Here is a 25,768-nt window from a genome sequence, read left to right as displayed (position 1 = left end):
TTCACTCAGATCACTTTCTTCAAATTTTAACAACAATGTACCTAAAAAAAATAAACGTATGAATTAAAAAATATCAACATTTGCTAAAAAAAAAAGAACTAGTTGGATTCTGAAAAGCGCATTTTATATATACATATATACACATGCGCACATACATTTCACGGAACTCAACTACTCATTCAGACATTATACCTTGTACCAATTCTCATAATTTTGTGGATTTGAAAGCCATTTTAGTTCCACGACCATCGAAGTTATACTCTTGGGCAAGAGAGTTACTCATGAGGTTTGACATAAGTTTAGATACTGCTTGAGTTTCATCATTTCCCAAAGGAAGAGATTTCAAATAGTAACACTGAAATAAAAAGAGATTGATACACAAACAACAGATACGTAAAGGTTATCCGACGTTACATTTTATCAAGTAAAGAAATATATAATCTAATAATAAATAATAAACACTTCCACTAACAACGTTTGTCAACTTCGACCAAAAGAAATGACAGAAGAGTATTAAAGGAAATGTAGCAAAATCTTAAACATACGACAATAATTCTAGGATAGGTCACCTATATAAACTTAGGGTATGCTGTAATATACTGATTGTCAGTTTAATTGGATACAATTTTTTTAAGAAGCAGCGTTTAGAGTGCTTTACGAGAGTTAAATAAAGAGTATATTTCCACTTTCATCACAATCGTGCAGAAATAATACTTTTAATATTTCTTTTCCAAGCTTACAACTTTACGTAAAAATATTGAGTGGAGCTATCTCTCATGATTTTGACCTTAGCAAGATGTCTCAAAGTTTTTATAAAAACCAAAATCAAGGTTATTATAGGGATGACTTTATTAAACTAAATATTTACTATAAAAACATATAAAACATCACTTACTGTGTCTGCAAGCTGCACGTCAATTGACAGAAATTTTTCAAACCTTTTGACCTGTTCAATGGTTTCTAAAGGAAGTGCAGGAATGTTTTGAGGTTTACAGAAAATTTTTTCCTCTAGCAGTACAAGTCTATTCAATTTACATTGATTTATAAGTACCAAGTCAAGTTTCGCACGCATATTATCTACTTTTAGTTTTAATTCCGCCATGGATGCTTTCAGACCTGTACATAATAATTATAGATAACTACATAAATAATCAACTACAAACATTGAGAAAAAATAAAGCACATGTACTTTTTATCAAAGTTTTAGAGTGATGTTTGAATTTGAAACAATTTACGAAAATAAGTTGATTTTTTACTATATTAACGTAGTGTACCTGTATTCAATTGTGATGTTAAGACAGTCTGTGATGAAGCTAGTGAGACTTTATCAGACTCATCGTCTATTTCACTTCTGTCTTCATTGAACTCATCATCTCTTGGTGGTGTCTGGCGTATACAATCATTTGTAGAAGAACGAGTTGTCTCAGTTTTATCTGACTGAGACAAAAGAGGCTGAATGTCCCTTGACATCTCATTACCCCAAGCAGCATTTTGACGTCCGCCCGACGTTAAGATAAACACACTTAACGTTGGTATCCAACGTTTTCGCTACGTCGTTTCAACCCTCTTTTGCACTAATTTGGGGAATCAAATTTAAGTTGTACCAACGTTGGAATCCGACTTATATAAGTTAAATTGAGATTACATTTTTTCCACCAGTTTTAACGTTGGTATGTAAACTTTGATTTTGTACACTCTGCTAGACCTGAGGTTATTTTTTCACAACGTACATTTTAGGTGTAGTTTTCGTGCTTCCATTCAAACCATATGACGGCATTGGTGTAATAAATGTATCATAATACGTACTTATCAATTTGGCACAAATAAATTGGCTTTATAGGAAAAATATAGTTTACGCAGTCTTTGATACTATTGTAATTTTGCCATAAATACACGAACCCAGCACTGAAATTGTATAACAAAACCCACTTTATTGATAAATGTGGAAATGATAGGTCGAAATTAGACGAATCCTTTCTAAAATATTCCAATTAACTAAATATTCTAATAAATAACTAAAATTTTCCAAAGTGTAGATTTTAATTTTTTTTTCATCAAAATTACTTTTAAGATATATATGTTGTCAAAACCTTAACAACATATATTATATAAATGCTTTAAATTGTTAATAAAATGCGTTAAAAAATATAAATCTAAATATACGGGAAAATGGCGGATTATTTGCCTTCCTCTTTGAGGAATGAAAATGGCGAAGTGAGCGTTCCGCACTATATCAAACTTTACGTAGTAAAAGGTGCGATAAATTCTACTAAAATTTGTCTTCTCGTATAAAATAATTAACTTTTTCAGACTTTTCCAAACTAAGTAGTATACCACTGTAGGCAAAATTGTACCTATATTGACTAAAAGTCTTAACAAGGTCGCCAAACTGACTTAACATGTCGATAAAGTATCAATTAGTTGAAAATTCTATACTAGATTTGCAAATGAGTTGTATATCTTAATCAAATCCGACCTATGGAATACCATCTGTATGGTGATCTAGAGCATGGTTATGGCAGCCGTGCAGCCGAGCGAACGCGCTCTCGAGCTGTGAACCGCGCGGCGCGCGCGCGTTGTTTCCCGACGACGCGATGATAACCGCGTGAGATGAGATAGACCGGTTCGGCCGTGGATCGTCAACATTCGTCGCATAGTCCTTGTGGCTCACGCACGACGCCGCGAATTGCCGTCAACGATGCCCGCTTGACGCAGCAGTAATCTGCTCTACATTCATTTAGGCAGAATTTGTTACCATTTTTTGCGATTTCTTAACGTCAGTCAGAAATGACCACAGGCGACGTTTCACAACGTTAGCGTTTTACAACGTTTGATAACAAAACGTTGGTTTACGTTGGGAATTACGTATTGAAGTCGCTCGAAAAGTGTAGTGCAGAGTATAACGTCAGGCGAACGTTAAATATCTTAACGTCGGGTAATAGGACTTAAACTGTTTCGAATTTGACGTTGGAAAAGTGATAAAAAAAGCACGTCGTAATTTTAACGTTTAGACAACGTCCAAAAAACGTTAGTAATTATAAGTTACATTTTATAACTTTCTTGAACCGCTTACAACGTTGTGATTAGTAGAAAAGTAGTCCTTAGTCGGAAAGTTAACCGAAAAATGCTGCTTGGGTACTAGGTGATGACTTTTCAACAGAGTGCGACTTCAACGATGAAACAATTGATGACGATTGTGATTCAGATCTGCAAGTCCCACTTGCCTCTAAAACCTTTGCTGGTGGTTCAGAACACAATGTGCTATTAACTGCCTTCTTTCTCACAGGCAATTTATGAGAAATATTTCTCAAAGCCATTGCTTCCTTCCGTTGCTGTGCCTTATTAGCTGCCTGCTGCCTCAGATTTATAATTTTGTCTAGGAACTTGTGCTGTTTAACCGGCTGTAGATGAAGAAGGAGTAGCTGTTTTGCTTTGTTTCTTGTTAGAAACAACAGTCAGTGGAGTAATATTCTTCTTTGAGACAATGTTTTAAGATTTTTTCTGAGAAGATGAACTAGCGGGAAGAGGTGGTGGAGGAGGAGCAACTGGTATCTTTGATCTTGATTTGTCCTGCTTGCGCTTTTTAGTATCAGAGTCAGATGAATCACCTGAAGATGATAATGGATTCTTGAGTTGCTTTCTCCGCTGTCCTCTGCCCATTTGACAAACTGAATCACTTTCATAGGCAGATGCATACGTTTCAAAGCCTTTTGCAGCATTTCTAGCATCAATATATGTTTCTGTAACAAATGTAAGATAAAGCTATTGCGAGATCACAAGTCACACTCTTCTCTCTCTCTCTCTCTCTCTCTCTCTCTCTCTCTCTCTCTCTCTCTCTCTCTCTCTCCTCTCTCATTACTGCAAAATAATACCGTATTGTATATTAAATAAGATAATATTTCTAACATATATAACTGAGAACAAATGTAAAACATATTAAAATTTTATAAAATATATATATAAAATAAAGAAATTTTAAAAATTCATTTTTTTATTTAAAAAAAATATAGTAATATCAGAAAATTGCATTAAATGCAAGTAAGCAATTATAAATATATAATTATAGTTCGTTGCTGTGCTTCAATATTGTTCAAGATGTCATATCCAATAATAAAAATAATAAATTTGCATTTTTAAACATGATATATGTCTGTGTATTTATTTATCATTAAATATAAGTAATATTCCTTGAAATTATTTGGTAACTGTCATGTTACACTTCTTGTTATATCTACTAACTAGCTGGTTACCCGGGCTTCGCCCCGGAGGACATATGTAGTAAAACACGCAAATAATCTCTCTCTCCCTCTTTCTCTCTCCCTTACCCTTCTTTTTTTCTCTCTCTCTTTCTCTCTCTTTTTCCCTCTCTTTCTCTCTCCCTCTATCCCTTTACTCCTCTCTCCCTCTCCCTCCCTCTCTCTCTCTCTCTCCCTCTCCCCCTCTTTCTTCCCTCCCTGTTTTTATATACAATTTATTGAGATTTGGTCATTTGAAACCGGTTTTCAAAAAGATTGTTAACAAAAAATAGTACACTTTATAGCACTTCCCGGAAAATTTTGTCTCTATTTCATGTATAATTCTTTAAGATTCAATCATCAATTATTTCCCAAAAAATTGAAAAAATTAAAAAAACTGGTTTCCAAAAAAATCGGTAACAAAAACTGTATACATCATAGCGTTCCCCGTAAAATTCTACCCCTACTTCATACATAATTCTTTGCGATTCGGTCAATTAATTCCCAAAAAATTGGAAAAATTTCTGATACCTATTTCCAAAAAAATTGGTAACGAAAAATTATACACATCATGGCAATCCCCGAAAAATTCTACCCTCACTTCATATACAATTCTTCGAGATTCGGTCAATTATTTCCTGAAACATTGAAAGAATTAGAAAAAGCGGTTTACAAAAAATTGGTAACAAAAAATTATACACATTTAAAATTTGAAAGATTTGAAGAAGAAAAACAATTAAATTTTCTTTATAATGTGGACAATTCTTTAAAATTTGGTCAATTATTTCCCGAAAAATTGGAAAAATTTCGGATACCGGTTCTCAAAAAAATTGGTAAGACAAAACTATACAGTTTATAGCACTTCCCGGAAAATTCTACCCCTGTTTTATATACTATTCTTTAAGATTCAGTCAATTATTTCCCGAAAAATTGAAAGAATTTCGAATACCGGTTCCCAAGAAGATCGGTAACAAAAAACTATACACTCTATAGCATTCCCCGGAAAATTCTACCCCTGATTCATATACAATTCTTTAAAATTCAATCAATTATTTTCCGAAAAATTGGGGAAATTTTGGATACCGATTTCCAAAAAAATTGGTAATAAAAAACGATAAACTCTATAACACTCCCCGGAAAATTCTACCCCTACTTCATATACAATACTTTCAAAACCAGTCGAATAGTTTAAGAATGCATAAAGGACATACATACATACATACATACATACATACATTCATTTATATATATATAGCATGCTCCGCCGGGCTTCGCCCCGGCCCCGGTATTTTTCTTTTTTTTTTCTTTTAGTTATTATGCTATTCGGGGCGGAAACGAATCCAACAAATTATAGATCATTAAAATCTGTCCAGCCGTTCTTGAGTTATAAATGGTGTAACTAACCCGAACAATGCTACAAACTTTTCCCCGGTCGGTCTAAATAGAAATCTTCCTCCTGACCAATAAGTTTTCGGTCGATTATTACTCGAAAAATTCGAAAAATTAAAAAATCGGTTTCCAGAAAATCGGCAGCGAAAAACTATAGATTAATGTATATCATATCGTTTTTTACCGTATTTAGCCTTATTTCAATGTATTTTACCATATTTGATTTTATTTCATCGTATTTTACCGTATTTTACCGTATTTGTTCTTATTTAACCGTATTTCACCGATTTTTATTTTGTTTAATCATTCTAAAAAGCAAACCATAAATCAATGTATATCATACCGTATTTTACCGTATTTGATTTTATTTCACCGTATTTTACCACATTTTATCGTATTTGTTCTTACTTAACCGTATTTTACCGATTTTTATTTTATTTTACACGTATTTTACCATGTTTGATTTTATTTAACCGTATTTTACCATACGAATGAGATTCGGTCGATTATTTTCCGAAAATTAGAAAATTAAAAAAATCGATTTCCAGAAAATTGGTAGCGAAAAACTATACACTTGTGGGCATAAAGTTACTCTTTACGACACTCCCCGGGAAATTCTACCCCTATTTCATGTGGCTTCGATAAAAATTCGGCCCACCAACGAAAAAGATTCGGTCGATTATTTCCCGAAAATTAGAAAATTAAAAAAAATCGGTTTCCAGAAAATCGGTAGCGAAAAACTACACACCCTATAGCACTCCCCGGAAAATTCTACCCCTGTTTGATATACTTGTGGTAAAAATTCGGTCAAATAGTTTCTAAGATTACCCCGAACAATGCTACAAACTTTTCCCCTTTATATAATAGTAGAGATTTCATTAATAACTAAGCTCAAATATGTAAGATATTTTAAAGAAAAAGTAAAATCAAACTTTAGAAAAAAATTTACAAAAAATCAATTAAAAATATAATTTTCTATAGATTGACAGTTATATGTATGTATGTAAGTGTTTATTGTGTTTCCCCGCAGGGCTTACAAGGCGTTTTTTACTGAGGAACGTACCCAAACCTCTTACATAGTTTTATCCCCTCCTGATCATTTACGACCTCATAAAACTTTTACTCCCCTTCCCGTATTCCCTTTCTCCTCTCTTCCTCTTCTTCCGCTTCTTCTGCGACTCGTCTTTCCGCCTTCCTTCTTCCCGTCCTGCTCCTCCCTATTTGGTCCATTTTCTGTACCTCCCTTACTTCTCTTTGTCGGATTCCATGAGCAGCTTCTCCTCCATCCCTTTTGAAATTTTTTCCTCCTCCGACCTTCCTACTTTCCTATGCACGTCTCTCTTCCCTTCTACTCTCTCCTCTCTCTCTACTCTCTCTCTATCTCTCCTTTCCACCGACTTATCTTCGTGGATTTTTACCCCAACCCTATTACCCACCTTTTTCTTCGCTTTCAACACCCGCCACTTCTCCTTCTCGTCTCCCAGTTTGACCAAGATCGTCAACCACGCAACTCTCTGCCCCAGAACTACCACATCCCTTGTCGTCACCTTCACCTTCAATCCTTCTGTGAAGAGCTCCTTCACCTTGTCCCAGTTTGATTTCTTCCCTCCTCACTTCTCCTTCTCAACCCTTATAATGACGTTCTTCTTTCTTAGTTCCTCCTCGCTCCCTTTGTCCACCCCCGCCCACCATTTCTTCTCTCCCTCCTCACTCTCCTCGCTGTCCGCCCTCTTCCTTTTGCCTCCACCTTGCTCCAATCTCTCAACTTTTATCTCCAATCTCCTTATTTTCTCCTCCATCTCCTCCATCCTTTCGTCCTTCTTTTTATCGTCCTCCTTCTTCTCCTTCACCACCTTTCTTACCTTCTCCTCCACCATCCTCTCCACCGCCTCTGCTATTACTCTCTCCTCTCGCTCCATCCTGGATCTGAAAGCTTGAGCCTATTACTTACTTCTCCCTTCCTCTATCCTCCTTTCTCTCCCCGCTCCTTGTCTCCTCCCCTCTCTCCTTTTTCCTCCTTGCCTCTTCCTTCTTCCAGCTCTTCCACCTCCCTTTTCCTTCTCCTTCTATCCTCCTCTAGCTCTATCATTCATTCCTCCCCTCCCCCTTCTTCACCCAATACCCATCCCACCGCTTCCTGCCAGCTACCGTTTCCTGATTTCCAACTCCTACATTCTTTCCATATATGCTCCCATGATTCCTCCTCATACTCACACACCCTACATTTCTTCTTCTCCTCCCCTTCCCAATATCTGTTCTCTTTCACCACATTCCCTAATCTAAACCTCGCTACCCTTCTTCATCTACTCTCTCCCCATCCCTTCTTCAAATATCCCGGAATACCCCCTCCTTTTATCCACTTATACCATTTATTATACTTTGACTTCTTGATCTTCTCCCATCTCTCTCTCCTCTGCCTCTCCTTATCTCCCCCAACCAGCTTACAAAACCAATCCTCTCCGTCTTCTCTCAATTTTTCCAATTCTTCTAATTCTACTCCTCTTTCTTCGAAAAACTTCCCTCACTCTCTTTCCCAACTTGAGCTTGCTTTTCCTTCCCTCTCCCTTCCTTTCATTTTTTCCCAACACCGCCTCGCCAATTTGCTTCCTCTACCCTCCTCTAACTTTTTCTCAAATCTCCATGCTCTCATCCATGCTCTCTCTCTTATCTTCTCCCTTTGCAACTCCTCCCTAACAAGGTACCACGGTGTTCTCCCGTCCACTCCTAAGAATCATCTAATATACCTTTCTTCCATCCTTTCCATCCCTTCTCTTTTTTTCCATCCCCATATTTCTGCTCCATATCCCATCACCGTCCACACCAGCCTATCAAACAACCACAGTATTTTTCCCCAGTCTTTCCCAAACCGTCTCTTCCCTATCCCCCATACCTTTCCCATCACCGCCGCCGCTTTCCTAATTCTTTCCTTTACCTGCGCTTCCTGTCCTCCGTTCTTTTGAAACACATAACCCAGGTATCTAAATTCCTTTACCTCTCCTAATTCCTTCCCTTCCCATCTCCATCTTTTTTTACTGTCCCTCCCTCCTCCCTTCCTAAACCTCATTATTTTTGTTTTCTCCACATTCAACTCCAGTCTCTTCTTCCGTAAGTACTCCTCTAATCTTTCTAACATACTCCTCATTTGCTCCTCGTCCTCTGCAATTAGCACTACATCGTCAGCATATGCCAGCGTATATACCCTCTTACCTCCTAACATTATTCCTCCCCATTTTGCCCTGCCCATTTTCTTCTCCATATCCGCTAGTAACACGTTAAACAATAACGGGCTTAGCGGACACCCCTGTCTTACCCCCCTCCCCGTCCAGAATGCCTCTCCTATATCGTTACCTACCCTTACTCTACTTCTCGTCTCCCTCAGCAACTCCTCCGTCCTTCTCACCAGCCCTTCCCTTATTCCCCTTTCCCTCATTGCTTTTACTAGCACCCCCCTGTCTACCGAGTCAAATGCCGCCTTAAGGTCTACGAAACATGCTATTAACTTTCCCCCTTTCTTCTCCAGCCTCCTATTCACCAAGTAGTTTAAAACATAGATATTATCCACAGTTCCCATTCCCCTTCTGAAGCCCGTCTGATTATGTGGTATAATTCCTTTCTCCTCTAGCTCCTCTCTCAACCTTTCCGCAATAATGGCTGTGTAAACCTTGTACAGCGACGACATTATTGTCACCCCTTTGTACTCCTCCACCTTTTTTCCTTCCCCTTTCTTTACGATTGGGACGATTAATCCCTCTCTCCAATTTTCCGGCCAACTTCTCCTCTTCCATACTTTGTTTATATATCTCCATGCGTGAACTATTTCGGGACTACCGCACCTCCCCCGAAAGCACGGGGGGGTGTGCGTGAACCTCGGTTTGCGTGGAAAGTGTATGCGTGAACTATTTCGGAGCTACCGCACCTCCCCCGAAAGTACGGGGAAGTGTGCGTGAACCTCGGTTCGCGTGGAAAGTGTATGCGTGAACTATTTCGGGGCTACCGCACTTCCCCCGAAAGCACGGGGGGGTGTGCGTAAACCTCGGTTCGCGTGAAAAGTGTATGCGTGAACTATTTCGGGACTACCGCACCTCCCCCGAAAGCAGGGGAGGTGTGTGTAAACCTTGGTTTGCGTGAAAAGTGTATGCGTGAACTATTTCGACATATATATTAGTCATTTATGCTTTCCAATACTCAAAATAGCTGCTATATTTTCGAAACATTTTTTGTTTATAACTTTTTAATAACAATGACCGCCGGCTAAACCTTCTGAAGGTCACTCAGAAAGGTGACCTTGACAGCATATGTCAAGGTCAAAGTCATCGGTGAGGTTTGACCTAATATGCATATTTACCATCAAATTGTCAAATATATTGGCACGGTACCCGGCTGCTGCGAGAAATGCACTTCAATATTTATAGCGTTACGATTAGATATCAGGGTGTGTTGCACGCGGTGTTACGGCACGAGTGGCGTATACGACACGAGCGATATACACGACACGAGCAATAATCCACGGCACAAGCATTAAATGCGACAACTTCTTTTGACTCGATTATAATTATAATGTCTTAACGGAACGCCAGAGTGCGGAGATAATTTATACCGGGAACCAGTGCCAACAACAATACTCTCGATCAATGGCAAATGTTTTCTCACAAAAATTCCAACGATCCGAATAATACGTTTCAAATTGTGGCGAAAGTCGACCCAGCAACAGCGAGAAGTAGTGTATAGCGCGTTATTACTGAGCGCGAGTCTATGTAAAAAAACAACGTGTACACATGGCCGGTCCGTGACCGAGCGCGAAGGCCGCCGACAGCAAGGCGAAAACGTATAGCTTGCTCGAGAATATTCTAGAACTGAAAATAATGTGTACTACTGTACTTACCGGTTTATCTGTTTTATCCATTTCGATTGATTTTTAGTCGATGTAACGGATGAGTCCAGATGAACAAAAAAAATCCAGCTCGCAATTATACAGTCATCCAAAAATATAATTGCTCTAGTTCCGGCCAGAACCGGCCCGAATCCGCTCGTCAACACTCCCGACGAAAACCACGAAAACCTCCACACGCAGTGGAAACGCGGATCCGCGGACCCACGACCATTAACGCCCCGGCCGAAACACGGCAAAACACGCACGGCCAGATCTGGCCCGGATAACCCGCTCGCGATCGCCACCACCCGGCACGGATACGTCGCATATACGTATGACAACCGACGCCGGTCGAGATAAAACCCAAAACGCAATGGAAACGCGGATCCACGGGCGCGCAACCGAAACTCTTTAGTCGATTGCTGCACACACACAGGACACAGGACGATGGGACTGCACGAATTAACGAGACGCGAGCGCGAGAACAACAACGTTTCCCGCGCGGTTAGAGCGAGCTTCTAGGAGAGAGGTAGAGAGGCGCTCATTGGTCACGTGACGTTTACTCCAGTCAATCAGAGAGTGGCGCGTTGGTGCTACTCTCTCCTATAGGCTCTTTACGCGCGGTAAAAGGGCGCGACGCCAGTGTAGATAATCAAATATTAATTACCAGCATTAATTAGCTAATAATGACGCCCGCGAAAAAATCAATCACTATAACGTACAGCATTCCATAAAAGTCTAATTTTAATTAAAGAATAATTAATATCAATTATTGTGTACATATAATTATATTTAGCAGCAGCAGAGCGAAGTAGCCGCCTGCACGCCCCGATATCGACGTCGTATCGATGTCGATTAGACGTTTTTTCAAATTCATTACGTGTCATTCACTTAGACGTCTATTAGATGTTTATTAGATGTCAAAAAGTAAATTGTCTCAAAAAAGTGTTTTATGAACAATGCACCGTTATTGTGTGAATATTAGGTTTGAACTGTCTCTAAGAAAACGCAGTGGCATAAAATCACATAACATCTAATTAAGATATTTCTAGACGTTGTTTTAGATTAGATGGCTCCGACATCTAATAGACGTCTATCCGATGTCGCGTTTCTCCCTGTCGTGAGGTCAGCTAGGATAGCGGTTATCATTAGTAGTTGTTTATCTATTTCCTCTCGGTGTATGAATGGGTCTTGCAGTTTCCTTGTAACGTTAGCCAGTTTCGTTATATGAAAGCGTTTGTTCTAATTTTTCCATATGGCCTATTGTGGAGTTGAAGATCTTCAGCTGGTTCTTCGCTGCGTGCTGTAGCGTTTGTTGCTGATTATTCAGTATTTGTATTTGTTCGTTTATTATTTTTGCATCTTCAGCATCCATGGTACCAAATAAAGTTTTACTTATCTGGCCGATGACATCGTGTATTTTCACCTATTACTTGCTTTCGCTTTTCTCTATTTACATTTCTAATTTTCGATAAAAGTCTTTAGTCTGTTCGCGTGTACGTATAACATTTTTCGTCCTTTTTTAAATTGTATAATTTATGTCATTAATTTTTTCCTTTACTATGTACAGTCCTATCCACTGCAATTCTAACTTTTTTGATCTTCCCCGCCGAACCGTTTCATCATATAATAATATTTGGTCTCCCGCTTTAAATATTTCTATATTTTTTTTTTATCATAATATCTGCCGCTTCGCTTTAATTTTTTCTTGCTTAGTGTGTTCTCTAGCTATTTTGTTCGTTGCGCGTATTCTTTCTCGAAGTTCTTGTGCATAATTCTCGTAGGTATATGTAAGTTTTGGAGGTTTTGTTAACGCTGTCGGTAATATAGCTTGGTGACCGTAAAGTAATTCAAACGGTGTAAAACTTGTCGTGGTGTGAGGGGTTGTATTATATGTAAACATCGCGTAGGGCAGCCATTCATCCCAATTCGTTTGATCTTTATTTATATAGTGTCTCAAATATTTGGTTAATGTACGATGCGATCGTTCCAATGCTCCATTACTCTCTGGATGATAAGCTGTCGTTTGTATCTTTTCGATTTTTAATAATTTACACGTTTTTTTTGAACATTTTACTAGTAAAATTTGTGCCCTAATCCGTGAGTACTTTTTCCGGTATCCCGTGTTCTAACACGATTTTAATAACAAAAGCTTTCGCGACTGTGGCTGCTTCTTGATTTTCTACGGGAATTGCTTTACTAAATTTTGTTAAGTTATCTTGGAATGTCAAAATATATTTATTTCTGTTATTTGTAATAGTGTTAATGGTTCTACAATGTCAAAAGGGCGCATTTTTCGAATAGTCTTTTGTGTCCGTAATTGATAAAGGCATTTTTGTATTTTTGTTTTTCTGCTCAGTTTATTCTTTTAGCAGTATTCACATTTATTTATATAGTCTTCGACATCCTTAGTAAGTCCATTCCAATTGTGAGTTAATCGGATTCGATTTAAAGTTCTTGTGACTCCCTGGTGTTCTCCCATAGGTATTCTCTTGGCATTTCTTTTTGATGAACGTTATTTACTTGTGAGTCTTCCACTATCGGGTTTCGACTCAATGCGTCAGCGTTCGTATTAATTTTTCCTGCCCTGTGGACGATCTCGTAATCGATGACCCACGACCATTAACGCCCCGGCCGAAACACGGCAAAACACGCACGGCCAGATCTGGCCCGGATAACCCGCTCGCGATCGCCACCACCCGGCACGGATACGTCGCATATACGTATGACAACGTATACTCTTTCAGCTTGAGTCTCTATCTAATTAATCTCGAGCCGAGGTCTTTTACGTTAAATAACCATATTAATGGTCTATGATCAGTAATTATTTTAAATTTTGTTCCATACACATAAGGCCGAAAATGTTTTACGGCCCATACGATGTATTATAATTTTGCTCCGCCTTGTTTAATACTCTACTGGCGTATGCAATCGGTCTGTCCTGTCCTACTGTTCCTTGTGATAACACGGCTTCAATTGCATAGTTGGATGCGTCTGTAGTTACTAAGAACTCCTGACTAAAATCGGGGTAATTTAATATAGGTGCCGTAGTTAGTTTTTCCTTTAATGTTTCGAACGCCATTTGTTGTTCGGCTGTCCAAATAAATTTTTCCCTTTTTTTCAATAGTTTTATTAAAGGTTTTGCAATTTTAAAAAAATTTTCGATAAATTTTCAATAGTATCCAGCAAATCCGAGAAAAGTCTGTACATCTTTTGATCGTTTAGGCGTTTTACACCTTATCACTACTTGTATGTTGGCAGAGTTTGGTAGTATTCCGTTTTCTGAAATAATGTGCCCTAAATATAATACTCCTTTGCGCAAGAATTCGCACTTATCGGGTTGAAGTTTGAAACGATATTTTTGTAATCGCTGTAGTACTTCTATTAGACGCCTGTTGTGTTTGGCCAAAGTTGCTCCGTATATTACAATATCGTCGAGATAAACGAGACATTTGATACCTTCTAATCCCATTAGCGCTGCTAATATTGCTTGCTGAAAAGTTTTTGGCGCGTTCTTTAGTCCGAAAGGCATTCGGTTAAGGGGCTACATCCACCTAAAGGCCCGAAAAATAGGTCAAAATTCAGAAATTTTTTTTCAGAAACGATTAGTGGGAATGAAATGATTCTTTTTTGTACTTAAAAATACATGTTTTGAGAGCTTCTAAAAAAATTTTTATTAAAAAATATTTAAAAACAAAAAAGTTATGGCCGCCGGCAGATGATGAGTTTTTTTTTGACACGTTCGGCGGTGGACACTGTCCAGTTGAAACGGTCAATCTAAAATAAAAAAACCAAAAAGGTTATTCAAGTTAACAATAAAAACGAGTCGTTGACGATCGCCGATTTTTAAAATTGATTTTTTAAACAAAATGGCAACAAATTGAAACTCAGGTATGAAAAATCTGTGAAAAAATGTCATTTTTACGTAATTATTAAAAAATAAAGATCGATTTAAAAAAAGTAAGATCGTCAACGACCTCTAAATGTTTCTCAGCGTATTTTATGTAAATTTCAAAACGATCCATCGAGCGGTTTTCTAGATATGATATCCACCGGCTTCGAAAACAGTGTTTTGAGAAAAACGCGTTTAAAGTTTCAAGTATGGTTCTACTATTGTTAAGTGAATAATTTTTAACTTTACCTCTAGTTGTCAATTCCAGGACCATATAGAGTATCCTCAGCAGCAATTGCAGCTTCATGAGAAGAGGATTGTTTTTGTCTGCGAGCAATTCTCCCTTCGCGCGTCGCCTCCTGTACTCGAATTTCAGTTGAATTGATGCGCGCTCGGTCTTGAATCTCGCAGTATGTAGCGCAATTTTGACCAACATCGATATTCAATGCCCGCATCATCAGTAGGTAAATATGTAGTAGCACCTTCGTTGAAAGTGCATGTGGCAATATTTGCAGCAATTCTAACGATCGATATACTGCTGTTCTGAATTTTTGGAGCCACTCATCAAATAATGTTGTTCAAACTTTCATTTGTATTTTGAGTGAATCCACCGACGCATCTCTCCAATAAATTGTCATCCGAAAGACAAAAAATACCGCTAGAATGATATTTTCCGTGCGCGCCACGTTAGGTAGCGGAGTTCGAACGCTCAAACTTGTTTTGCTCGGAATTCTATAACTTTGTCAATTTTACAGATATCGATTTGAAATTTTCAGGATATATTTTTAACACTTGAAACTTTTAGAAAATGCAAAAAAATGCAAAAAAAATGTCTAGGTGGATGTAGCCCCTTAAATTCGTAGTGTTTATTTGGTGTGGAAAATGCTGTCTTCTTTCTATCTTTCTCATGCATCGGTATCTAATGGTAACTGGATGCTGGATGCGAAATCTAATTGTGTAAAATAGCCTTTCCTAATTTATCATGTAGTTCTGCAATATTTGGCAATGGTAATGAATCTCTTATAATAAAATAGTTGAGCTTGCGAAAATCTATAACGATTTGAAATTTTATTTTTCCTGAAGCGTCAGGTTTTTTAGGTACCACTAATATTGGAGAATTCCACGGGCTTGTACTAGAGCGGATAATTTCATCTTCTAGCATCATGTTAATTTGTCGATTTATTTCCTCTTTATGCTTCTCTGGCAGGCGATAAGGTCGGACCGTTCACCGGCGCGCTATCGCCGCTATCGTTCAGCTCACGTCGGGATTTCATGTTTCACTGCCGGGGTACACGTTAGCTTGTCGTTCTCTAAATGGAATACATCGCAATAATCATCGCATATTTGCTACGCTTTTCTCTCTTCGGTATTTAAATGATCCATTCTTAATTTACGACGTAATTTTTCGCGTCGCTCTGTAATTGATTCGCGCTCTTCTGTCTGCTGTAACGTGAGTATGTCGGCCGTGTCAGTCACCGGTACCTCTTCTAGAGTTACATGCGGTGTGATTATTTCAACGGGCTTTTCAGTAATTTCACTACGCTTATTGGACAGATAAAGTCTATCGGTTTTATCATACAGTTACCGATGAATACTCCCGGAATTGTCTCTTCACCCTTTACGATACCTACTCTATTGGTGTTGGTTATCGCGAATATTATTGTTTTGCTGCGCAGCGGTAAGGTAAACTTTCGATACGGCTGTAGTTTAAACGTTGCGGTACCGTTTTTTTAGAAAATCTATTCCCAGAATGCCTTCGTAGTTCATCGGGAAATCGTCTCGTACTACGTACCGTATGCCGTAGTGTTTCCTTGCCTACGAGTATTGATGCTTGTATTTTTCCGAGGGTGTATATTTGATGTCCAGTTACGCCGATCAGCGCTATTCTCGTATTTTAGTCTTATCTTTTAATTTTCCTACCTTGATGAAGGTGATGGCGGTTCCGGAATCAAGCAAAAAATTTAGTTTTCCTTTAGTTACATCTCGCATCAGGAAAGTAACGAGATCTAGATTAAAATTCTTATCTGTTTTACCTGTCACTTGAGCTACTCGGTACTCGAGCGTGTGTCGCGTCTTATGCTTTCTCTGTTTCTCTTCTTTGTCGCTGCTGCAACTGCTGCTGTCGCTATACGACGTTTCATTATCCGGCTCCGGTGTCTTATTTCTTCGACTCTTTTCTGTCGCATTTATCGTTTTTTTCCCGTGTATTATGTTTAGATTGGCGAGTTCGTTCTTTTTCGGATCGTCCGTTAGCAACCAGCAGTCTTTTTTTTATGTCTTGCTTTCTTGCAGTGGGAGCAATATTTCTCAACGGTATTTATTCCGCTGGGTTTTTCTGCTGTCGGGAGAGAATATCTATTGGCGTATCGGCCCGCACGGCATTCTTGTCCGATATGGCTTAGCTTTCCGCATTTATGGCATTTAACTCCGACGCTTCGAGCTCGTCGGGTTTTGCTCCTGACCGTTTTTGATTCGGTCAGTATTATATGTCGTGCGCTGAGTAGATACCCTTTCAATTTCTCCTCTGACGTGGCACCCAAAATTGCCGCTGTGAGGTTAGCGTAATTTCGTGATCGCACGGTAGTTTTAATGTCAGAGTCCTAGCTGGAAATTTTCTAGCGCTTTATAGCTCCTGTATCGTATCTAATATTGCTTTTCTTTGTTCTAGAGAATGTTCACGGCCTTTGATCATTGATTGATAAAGCTCCATAGATAATTTATCTACGCGGAGTCTGTATTCTCTCGCGCTTTCGCCTGACTTTTGCCGGAGCATATTATATTCTCGTTGAATGTGCGTGGTGCTTCGCTTTGCTCAATAGCACATTTCTATTTCCTGCTTTAATTGAGCAAAATAATGTATGTCTCGCATTTGGAAATCGTACATTGCCTTTCCCGTTAATTTCGTGCAAAGTATAGCTTTTAACAATAATTTTTCCTCTGCGGGATTAATTTTGTTCATCGCATAGGTGCATGCGTTTAGGAATTTTTGTACTTGACTGCGCGAAGTTCCGTCGATTTCCGGAATCATATCGCGGGATTCTTTTAATTTAATGTAAGTATTTACAGGATCGTGTTGGTTTCTGACGTCTTCCAACGTTCGTCTGTAAGTTATGTCAAATGGACCTTTACTAATGGCGCGTCGGACGTCTCTGTTGTCGTCGCGTTCGAAATTCGCGGTCTCTAATCTCTGCAAGCGGTTTTGTATTGCACGCATCTTGTCTAATAGTTCGCCGAGTATGAACTCCTGCATGCCTGGGCATTCTCGCGCAGGCTCCGAAGCTCGACGTGGACCTCAGACGATTTATTTCCGCGTTTACTTGTTCGGGCGTTACCGGCATTTCATGTACGTTTTTGCGAAGTGCATTAGCTTGAGCCGCTCCTCTTTGCTGACTTATTTTTCCAGCTTTGGGAGTATAATCTTCTTCCAGATCAAACACGCTACTGTCGTAGGACGTTAGTGAGAATTCTCCTTTCCCGGAGTTATTACTCTACGTATTGGCCGATTATTTGAACGTGTGTCACTTACGGTTGGGTGCAGTCTGAGTACGTCACTTTCGTTTTCGTTATAGTTTGCGTTATAGTTTTCATTATTGTTTTCGTTATTATTATTGTTTTCGTTATTGGCGGTATCTTGGGGACCGTTATTATTTCTAGGTAAAAGACTGTCGTCTAGGAAAGCAAAATCGCGCAAAGTACGACGTTGGGGTTTAAATCTAATACTGGCGAGTCTTCATCCGAGTATTCTAAGCTACGTCGCACGCTTTCTGTAACGTCGCGGACGGCTTCTATTACGGGACCTATAGGGCTGACTCTAGGTGTTCGGCGCGCTGACGCACTATTGGCTCGATGTAACCACGACGGATTGCGGACAGAACGATCTCGCGTTTCACCGTCTGACATTTAATGTAGTCGCGCCTTTTTATTTTGTAAGTTTTGGATTTGTTCGGCGGAACGTGTTTCCGTCCTCTGACATTTACCGCTTTATAGCGCTTTACAAGCGCTTTACAATACGCTTTACAATGTTTCAACTTCGACTTACATTAGTAGTCGCATGTTGCTTGTTACTGCGCTGGTCGTTGACTGCTGCTTCGTTGCCTGGCTGCTTGGCTGGCAAGTCACCGTTGTGGTAGGTCGGCGCCTTCTCCGGTGTCGTTGGTTACCGAGTGGTTCCTTTCTCTGGAACGGGCTGCTACCGGGTGCTTCCACCAGGCCTGGTTTCACCACTTTCACTAATTTGCTCTTTCTTTTTAGGCGAATACCCGTGACACTTGCGACGGGAACACACGCGACGGCAACATTCTCCGATTGCTGAAATCCCACCGTTGCCACCAATTGTTGTGATGTAACCGGGAGTTGGTGCTCAGGACCGGTACAGGATTCGGGAATTTCGGGTCGGAGAATGAATTGCTCGTCGCACTGTGTGAAATGATTATTGAAATATATTTCTCTTGTTTAGTTAACAATTGTCCCAGTTAATTAGGTCCCGATATTTGCGTTACAGAAGTCGCTTAACGACTATAATAATTTATAATTATTGTGATAGTTATGGTGACGCACGTGTTCGTTTCGATTCTAATTAGCGACTGCCCGCCCGATCTTCTTATTCGGCCCTATTTATAATATCGGAACCGACATTCTGTTGCTAACTCGGGGGCTCCCGAGTTAGCGTTGACTTCTCGTTGTCAGCTTTTTGCGTTGACCTTCGCATCAGCGCTTTCGGCCGTCTTGGAGTTGAACGCTCCTGGTTCCGGTGTCGGTTTGCATCGAATATCGGATGATCGATCGGCCGATGCAATCGTCAGGTTTTTGGCGGAATTCAGATTCGACTTTAGTTGCTAGGGTCGAATTACCTATTGGAGGCAACTCCGGCCTCCCGTCACCGCCACATATCCTCTCCCTGCCAAAAATCTATTTAACACATCCCTCCCCCCGGAAACGGGAGGGGGAGAAGGAGCCGACGCAGGCGGTAGGAATTCCCGCGTCGTTGTTTTCCTATTATCGCCCTCTCATTGTTGGGCGTCTGATGGCGCACTATCGCAGGGGTTGGCGTCTGACGGGCGCCGTTTGTGTCCCCGGCGTTCTTGGTGCGTCCCCGTCAGTTTTCTCTTGACGTCGTCTTCGTCGGCCTGAGGAGGGGGAATCCCCTCCCTTACTCTTTCATCCGCCTTCTTCCGCGACTGACTTTGCCGCAGAAGGAGGCAAATGCTTTCCATTTTTTTTCACCCCTCGGCCCCACCGCAGCTGCGATTATGGCCGAAAGGGAGAGGTCGTGCCCTATGGTGTCCCGGAGGGCACGGCGCAGCTTTTCCCATGCCGGGCAGACTTCCAGCGTATGCTGCGCCGTGTCCGCCACCTCCGGGCAATGGTGGCACTCCGTGGTGCGCTGTTTGCCAATTCGGCACAGGTACTCACCAAAGCATCCGTGCCCAGTGAGTATCTGCGCCACATGGAAACTGATTCCGCGTCCCTTGCGGCCCGTCCATTTGCGCAGGACGGGCCGCACGGTCTCTCTCTCAGACACTCTCTCCGTACTGCAGCTGGGGGTCGTCTAAATACTCTTTTCAGCTACGGAGAAGGGTCTCCTTGGCTTGCAGTTTCAGCGTGGTCCATATATCCGGGGTGAGGCCGGCGATCCCATTTTCCTCCTTAATGGCCCTCGTGCATCAATATGTCTTGGCTTGCGATTGGAAGGACATGACCCTGAGTAACTTTTTCTTATAAGTTAATCGTCGCTCATTGCTTATTTAAAAGTTATGAACAAAAAAAGTTTGAAAGATATACAAATTTATGTTACTACTAAGGGAGGTAATTTGCTGATATGTGTGTTGATGTGTGTATAGACAATACATATGTAAGCGGGGGAGAGGCTACCGCCCCTTCCCCACAAGCAGGGGGTGGGGATAGACCTTGATTCGCATGAAAAGTTGAAAACCCGAACTGTACAATGATAGACCTTGTTTGTAACATAGTTGCACATTTATTATCTCAGTAAAAGATTGTACTGCAAATACATTAATTACAATTATAACGACCTGCCGCTTTTATCAAACTCGGAATAGCTCGCCGGATCAGGGGTTTGATAAGTAGGCCCAGAGACAGTAGTCAGTATTCAATTCACACACTACGTTTATTTATTTTTGACATAAAGATTAATACTTGCGCTGATGCAATAACAATATGCAGGTTTACACGAAACGCGCGGTTACAACGGTTTACGCGGGCGCAACGAATCTCTCGGTTTATACAGACGCATACGCATAATTACTTTAACGGGGCGGAACACGATATTTACAGCGGCGGCGTGCCAGTGCACACGGAAAGGCTGAACGCGATATTTACAGCGGTGGTGTGCAAGTGCACACGGGAGGAGGAACGCGATATTCACAGCAACAAGACGCAATATATACTGGCAATATATACAGTCAGGTCGATTTAAATTACTTTAATTGTTATTCTATATACTGGCGAAAGAAATTTATTATTCTGTTTATTATATACCGTCGACCTAGTAATCGGTGCTCCATCTTACAGTTGTTATTGCGATGAATATTACCACAGCCCCAGTGGTCGAATTGGCACGACACCCGCACGGTATACGGAAAGTTCCAGGTTCAAACCCTGGCTGGGGTAATATTTTTCACAATAAAATTTAAAAACTATTTAATTTAGAAATTACATCAACTGACCAAAACCATGGTCAAAATTAATGACGTCTCGATATTGATCTGAAAAAAGTGCTGTGTGAATCCGACAAACCAAGTTGGCTCACAGTTTTTCAATGTTCATATCGGAAAGACGTTATATATATTGCCAGTCAGGTTGATTTAAATTACTTTAATTGTTATTCTATATACTGGCGAAAGAAATTTATTATTCTGTTTATAATGAAAAGTTACTCAGGGTCATGTCCTTGACAACATATGTCAAGGTTAAGGTTATCGGAGCTGGCTGTGTAAAGGGAAATATTTAGCCCAAGGCAAAAAAATGTACAAAAAATTCACAACAAAAATGTACAAAAATAACACAAATAATATTATTAAGCTACCAAGATACAGTCCTAATCGAAAATGGTGTTTTCTCTAAGTTGATTTAAAAATAACGTTAAAAAGCTATAAATTATTCTTGCAACATATAGCGCATCATTTTTCGTTTTAGTGTAGTGTTTTATATTTACAATAATTGTCATAGTGTTAAAATATACTGCAGATTCCTATTTTATAATCATTTTATATGTGAAAGCAAATATTTATTTCAATTTGGCAACTGTCAAACAGCTTGTTTCGTCTTTGATTATATATAATTTAATTTAACATATGTGGGTTATTTATTGATTACTCAAACAAAAAGGAGAGATTACGGTACATTTTACAAATCTATTCTATTGATTACAAATGATTTTTTAATGAAAAATATTTTTATTTCAACGTACATTGCAAGAATTTTTATGATATATTTTCTCACTTTTGACGTCATCAATCAAAGATGGCTGCAGCGACTGAACAAAAGTCATAAGTTTAAAAGAATACTCTGATGGAAAAATGTCTCAGAATTTTTCATATTATTAATCAGAATTTCTATAAAAGGTTTTAGGCTTTTTTAAAATGCTCAAAATTTTTTAGATTTTTCAATACGAATTGGAACGTTTTTTAGAAAATCTCAAACAAAATAGATAATAATAATAATATATTTTCCCTGTCAATATATTTTTGTAAAAATTTGAATAAATATGAAGAAATCTATGTAATTTATCAGAAATTTTCATACGGATACTGAAATATTCCAAAAATATTTTTTCAATTATTTCTGAAAGTATCTGAGAAATTTTATGTATGTACTTTTTCAGAATTTTTCATAAGTCTCAATCCTTATAAAATTTTTGAGAAAATATGGGTATTTTTTAATCGTGATAGAAATTATTTATAACTTAAGGGGATCCTATAGTGTGGCAGTCGTTACCGACATTTTGTTAAATGCATTAAACTTTTAATTGGTTTTACAGAATGCAAAATTTTTTTATAGAATTAAAACACGCACAAAAATGTAGAGCGTTTCGGTCAATTTTACATAAAAGAAAATTAAAAATTTGAGCACATAGAACTGTCACTGACGACAATATTTGCTTAATACAAAAATACTACAGTTTATATATACAAAATGAGATACGTGCGCTCTAGGGAAAACATGTAAGAACAATATTTTGCAATTAAAAGTTTTAATTTAAAACTTTAAAAGCCTAGAAAAAAAGTTGTATGTATTTAACTTTTATATGTACGAAAGCACATTCAGGTTGATAGGATAAGTAGTATTGCGTGTAGCGAGAGATGGCGCGGCAATCGGACAAGGACAGATATCTATAGCTAGACAAGGACAAATATAGAGAAAACAGGATTAAAAATGTTGACATTATTGACATCGAGAAAGTTCGGCCTTTGCTATAGGATCTCCTTAGGTGATCTGGAGTCGTCTGTATTACCAACAAAATTACCATATTCTATGTTATCGACCTATATCTGTCGTTGTAGACAAGGATATAGACAAGGATAGTACCTACATTGTACGCACACATACGCACAAATTGTAAATACATACTGTACTCTTATATTAGACTTCTAATCTCGATTTGGTGGGTTCATCGATGTTTTTCTTATTGTACAATCCAGGGAAACTCATTTTCACGTTCGTATCAATAGCATATTTTTTATATGAAGCACATCTTGTGATGAGTTGACAGTGATCGCTGCAACTCGAGACGCCATATTAGGATGAAAGCAGGTAAGGAAATTTGTAATGCCGTCATTTTTTCTCGTTTCCTTGAATCATTGATGTATGTATACTGCAATTATGGAGAAGCATTTTTAATTCTATCAAATTAATACGACGCTACATAAGCAGAAAAAAAATCATTATTTATCGGTAAAACAAACGACTCCAGCATCCCCTTAAGCCATTATTTGTTTTATTAATTTAACACATCTAATATTTAATAAAAAATACTAAGAAATGATGAATAAATGTAGACTGCAAACGCATCTATTGAGGCCAGCGCGAATAACATTACGAGGTTAGAGAGTTTGATAAAAGATAAAAAAATCGCAGATGAGAAGATGCAAAAGGAGATGAGCAAGCTTGTGCTAAAGAAAATGAATTTGCAAACGGATCTTGATAATGCAATCGTTGAGATAGAAAAACTAGAAAAAGAACTCTCTGATAAAGAAAAGCAGATAAGAAACATTAAGTACGAGGTTAACAGGTAGGAACAACTCACACATTATATGAATACTAAATTCATAATAAAGTTTTATGCTGGGTCTACAATGCGAGTCGTAAAGTCGTGAGTCGTAATAATTGACCAATCACAGTCAATTATTCTCCTCAAATTCGATTGTGATTGGTCAATTCTTACGACTCACGACTTTACGAATCGCATTGTAGACCTAGCATTATAATAAAATTCCCTAATGCAATTAAATATTATAAATGACAAATGTTTTAGAACAAGAGAAGACAGCGCCAAATACAAGCATGAAAAGGAACTAATAGATAAGAGATTGATGAAAGCAGAATCTGAGCGGTCCAAGTTGGAGCGTGAATTAAAGCAAGCTTTGATCAACGTCAAGAACGCCGAACAAAATGTTCAAACTTGTCGCAAGGAACAGCTTGAGGACAAGCAACGTGTCGAAATTCTGTTACGAGAGAAGAATATCATCGCCCGTAGTAAGGAGACTGCATTCGAGCGAATCAAGCGATTAAATCACGAGCTATTGCTGTGCGGACATAGTAAGAAGAAGATTGAACATGAATTGGACACACTAATCCAAACCATTGATGATATGAAAAAGCAAATGGAAGTTATAGAGAAAGAAAGAAATAGATATAGCTTGGCGGTACAGGGATTAGAACAGCAGGTAAAGTATAAAATATTTACCAAGTACTAGAGATACCTATAATAGTGAATGTGAAAAAGAACTTTCGGCGATTGTTAATTCCGGAGATCACATTTAAAATATTTACAAAAAATTCTACAACTCAAAAAAACAATATCAAAAATACATTCTACCTGGCATATTATACCTACATAAAATGTTATGTAAAAAATATGGCAATTATAATGTACAAAGTTACTAAATTGTTAGGCTTGTTTTATGCAAAGCAAAGAGCATTGTGGTAAACGGGCAAATAATGCGAGCTAAATAAAAAGATGTTATCTTAATAAATTAATTTATTCGGTGATGTGACATTTACATGATATAAATGTTTAAAGTGCCTATAAGATGTGAGATATTACATATTAAAAAAACCATGGGTTTGGTCTTTCTAAATTAGGTAATATAATTTTGATACTTACATATAAGCACCCTATTTAAATATTTAATAATTTAATTTATTGCAAAAAATATTATCTCAGATCTCAGCTAGGATTCGAACCTGGAACCTCTCCCATTCTGTGTAATAGTGCGAGAGCCCACCGCAAAAATTTGGGTCCATCGCTTTTATGGATAAATTTACTTGCAAAAGATAGTTTATAAGTAGTATTATCATAAACGATTGTCAGCCAAACTCGTACCCCCTGCGTTATGAGCAATAAAAATTTATTAACAATTGGATTTCTAAGCGATTTGGGTCCATCGCTTTTATGGACGAAACTTGTTTTATTCGAAAGTGCATCAAATTCCCTTTCAGAAAATACCCGGCTGATTTGCCCTGGCCCCTGCAAAACCCAGGCTGATCATGATTTTTGACTCAACGCGCGAGTCAGATCGAGCGTGGCGTTTGAAATGCGCGCCGTAAACAAGGACAGAGCGTCACGCTTTTATTTATACTTTGGATACTATCTAATATCATAAATTTTTAAAGATCATAATTGTTGTTATTGTTATTATTTAACGTTTATGATATTATAATATTGTGTAGGGATTAAGAATATTTTTGATTTTCTTTATCATTCATATTATTATATTTTATATGTTAATTATATACTTTTATCATTTATCATAGTTAAAAATATCATATTTCCAGATAAAAAGTATGGAACTGTCAGAGAACGTAATGTAAATTGGAATTTTGTCGAATATTTCCAAGTTTTTTACATTTTTTTATAATTAATTAAATTTTAACAAAATCATAGCAAATACTACACGGAAAAAATGATATGTAAAAAATAATAAAATTCTCAATAAAAGATACTGTTTAGCACTGTAATTTAGTCATTTTACTGAATTTTTATTATAAATTGATGTATGAACCTAATCTTACTGTTTGAATATATGTATATTAATATTATTATACACTGTAAAAAGCATTGATGTGCATATCAAAAATTCATTTGACGTGTTAGTAGTATCTCATTTATTTTATTGAAAAATTACGAGTTTATTATTACCC

At 38.3% G+C, this 25,768-nt stretch overlaps 1 protein-coding gene, 1 long non-coding RNA gene and 1 pseudogene across 2 annotated transcripts in view; 1 reads left to right on the top strand and 2 right to left on the bottom strand.

The window, feature by feature from the left end:
• Positions 1-24,321, top strand: part of LOC143903344 (uncharacterized) — a 216,104-nt gene extending 191,783 nt beyond the window's left edge. Inside the window, exons 6-7 of the mRNA XM_077416877.1 lie at positions 23,404-23,636; positions 23,880-24,321. Coding sequence (XP_077273003.1) covers positions 23,404-23,636; positions 23,880-24,321 — 675 coding nt within the window. The remainder of the gene's footprint in view (positions 1-23,403; positions 23,637-23,879) is intronic.
• LOC143903280 (uncharacterized) lies at positions 196-10,967 on the bottom strand. The gene is made up of 2 exons (XR_013258673.1): positions 10,507-10,967; positions 196-355 (listed from the first exon to the last, which is right to left on the bottom strand). It is a non-coding gene; the product is annotated as an uncharacterized LOC143903280 (long non-coding RNA).
• On the bottom strand, positions 3,114-3,660 carry LOC143903264 (uncharacterized; annotated as a pseudogene).
• Positions 24,322-25,768: the final 1,447 nt, after the last annotated feature.

This window comes from Temnothorax americanus, unplaced genomic scaffold (assembly GCF_048541705.1).
Source record: "Temnothorax americanus isolate GAGA-0224 unplaced genomic scaffold, ASM4854170v1 Scaffold104, whole genome shotgun sequence".
Taxonomy (NCBI): domain Eukaryota; kingdom Metazoa; phylum Arthropoda; class Insecta; order Hymenoptera; family Formicidae; genus Temnothorax; species Temnothorax americanus.
The sequence above is the reverse complement of the archived record's forward strand: the minus strand, read 5'-3'. Positions and strand labels throughout refer to the sequence as shown.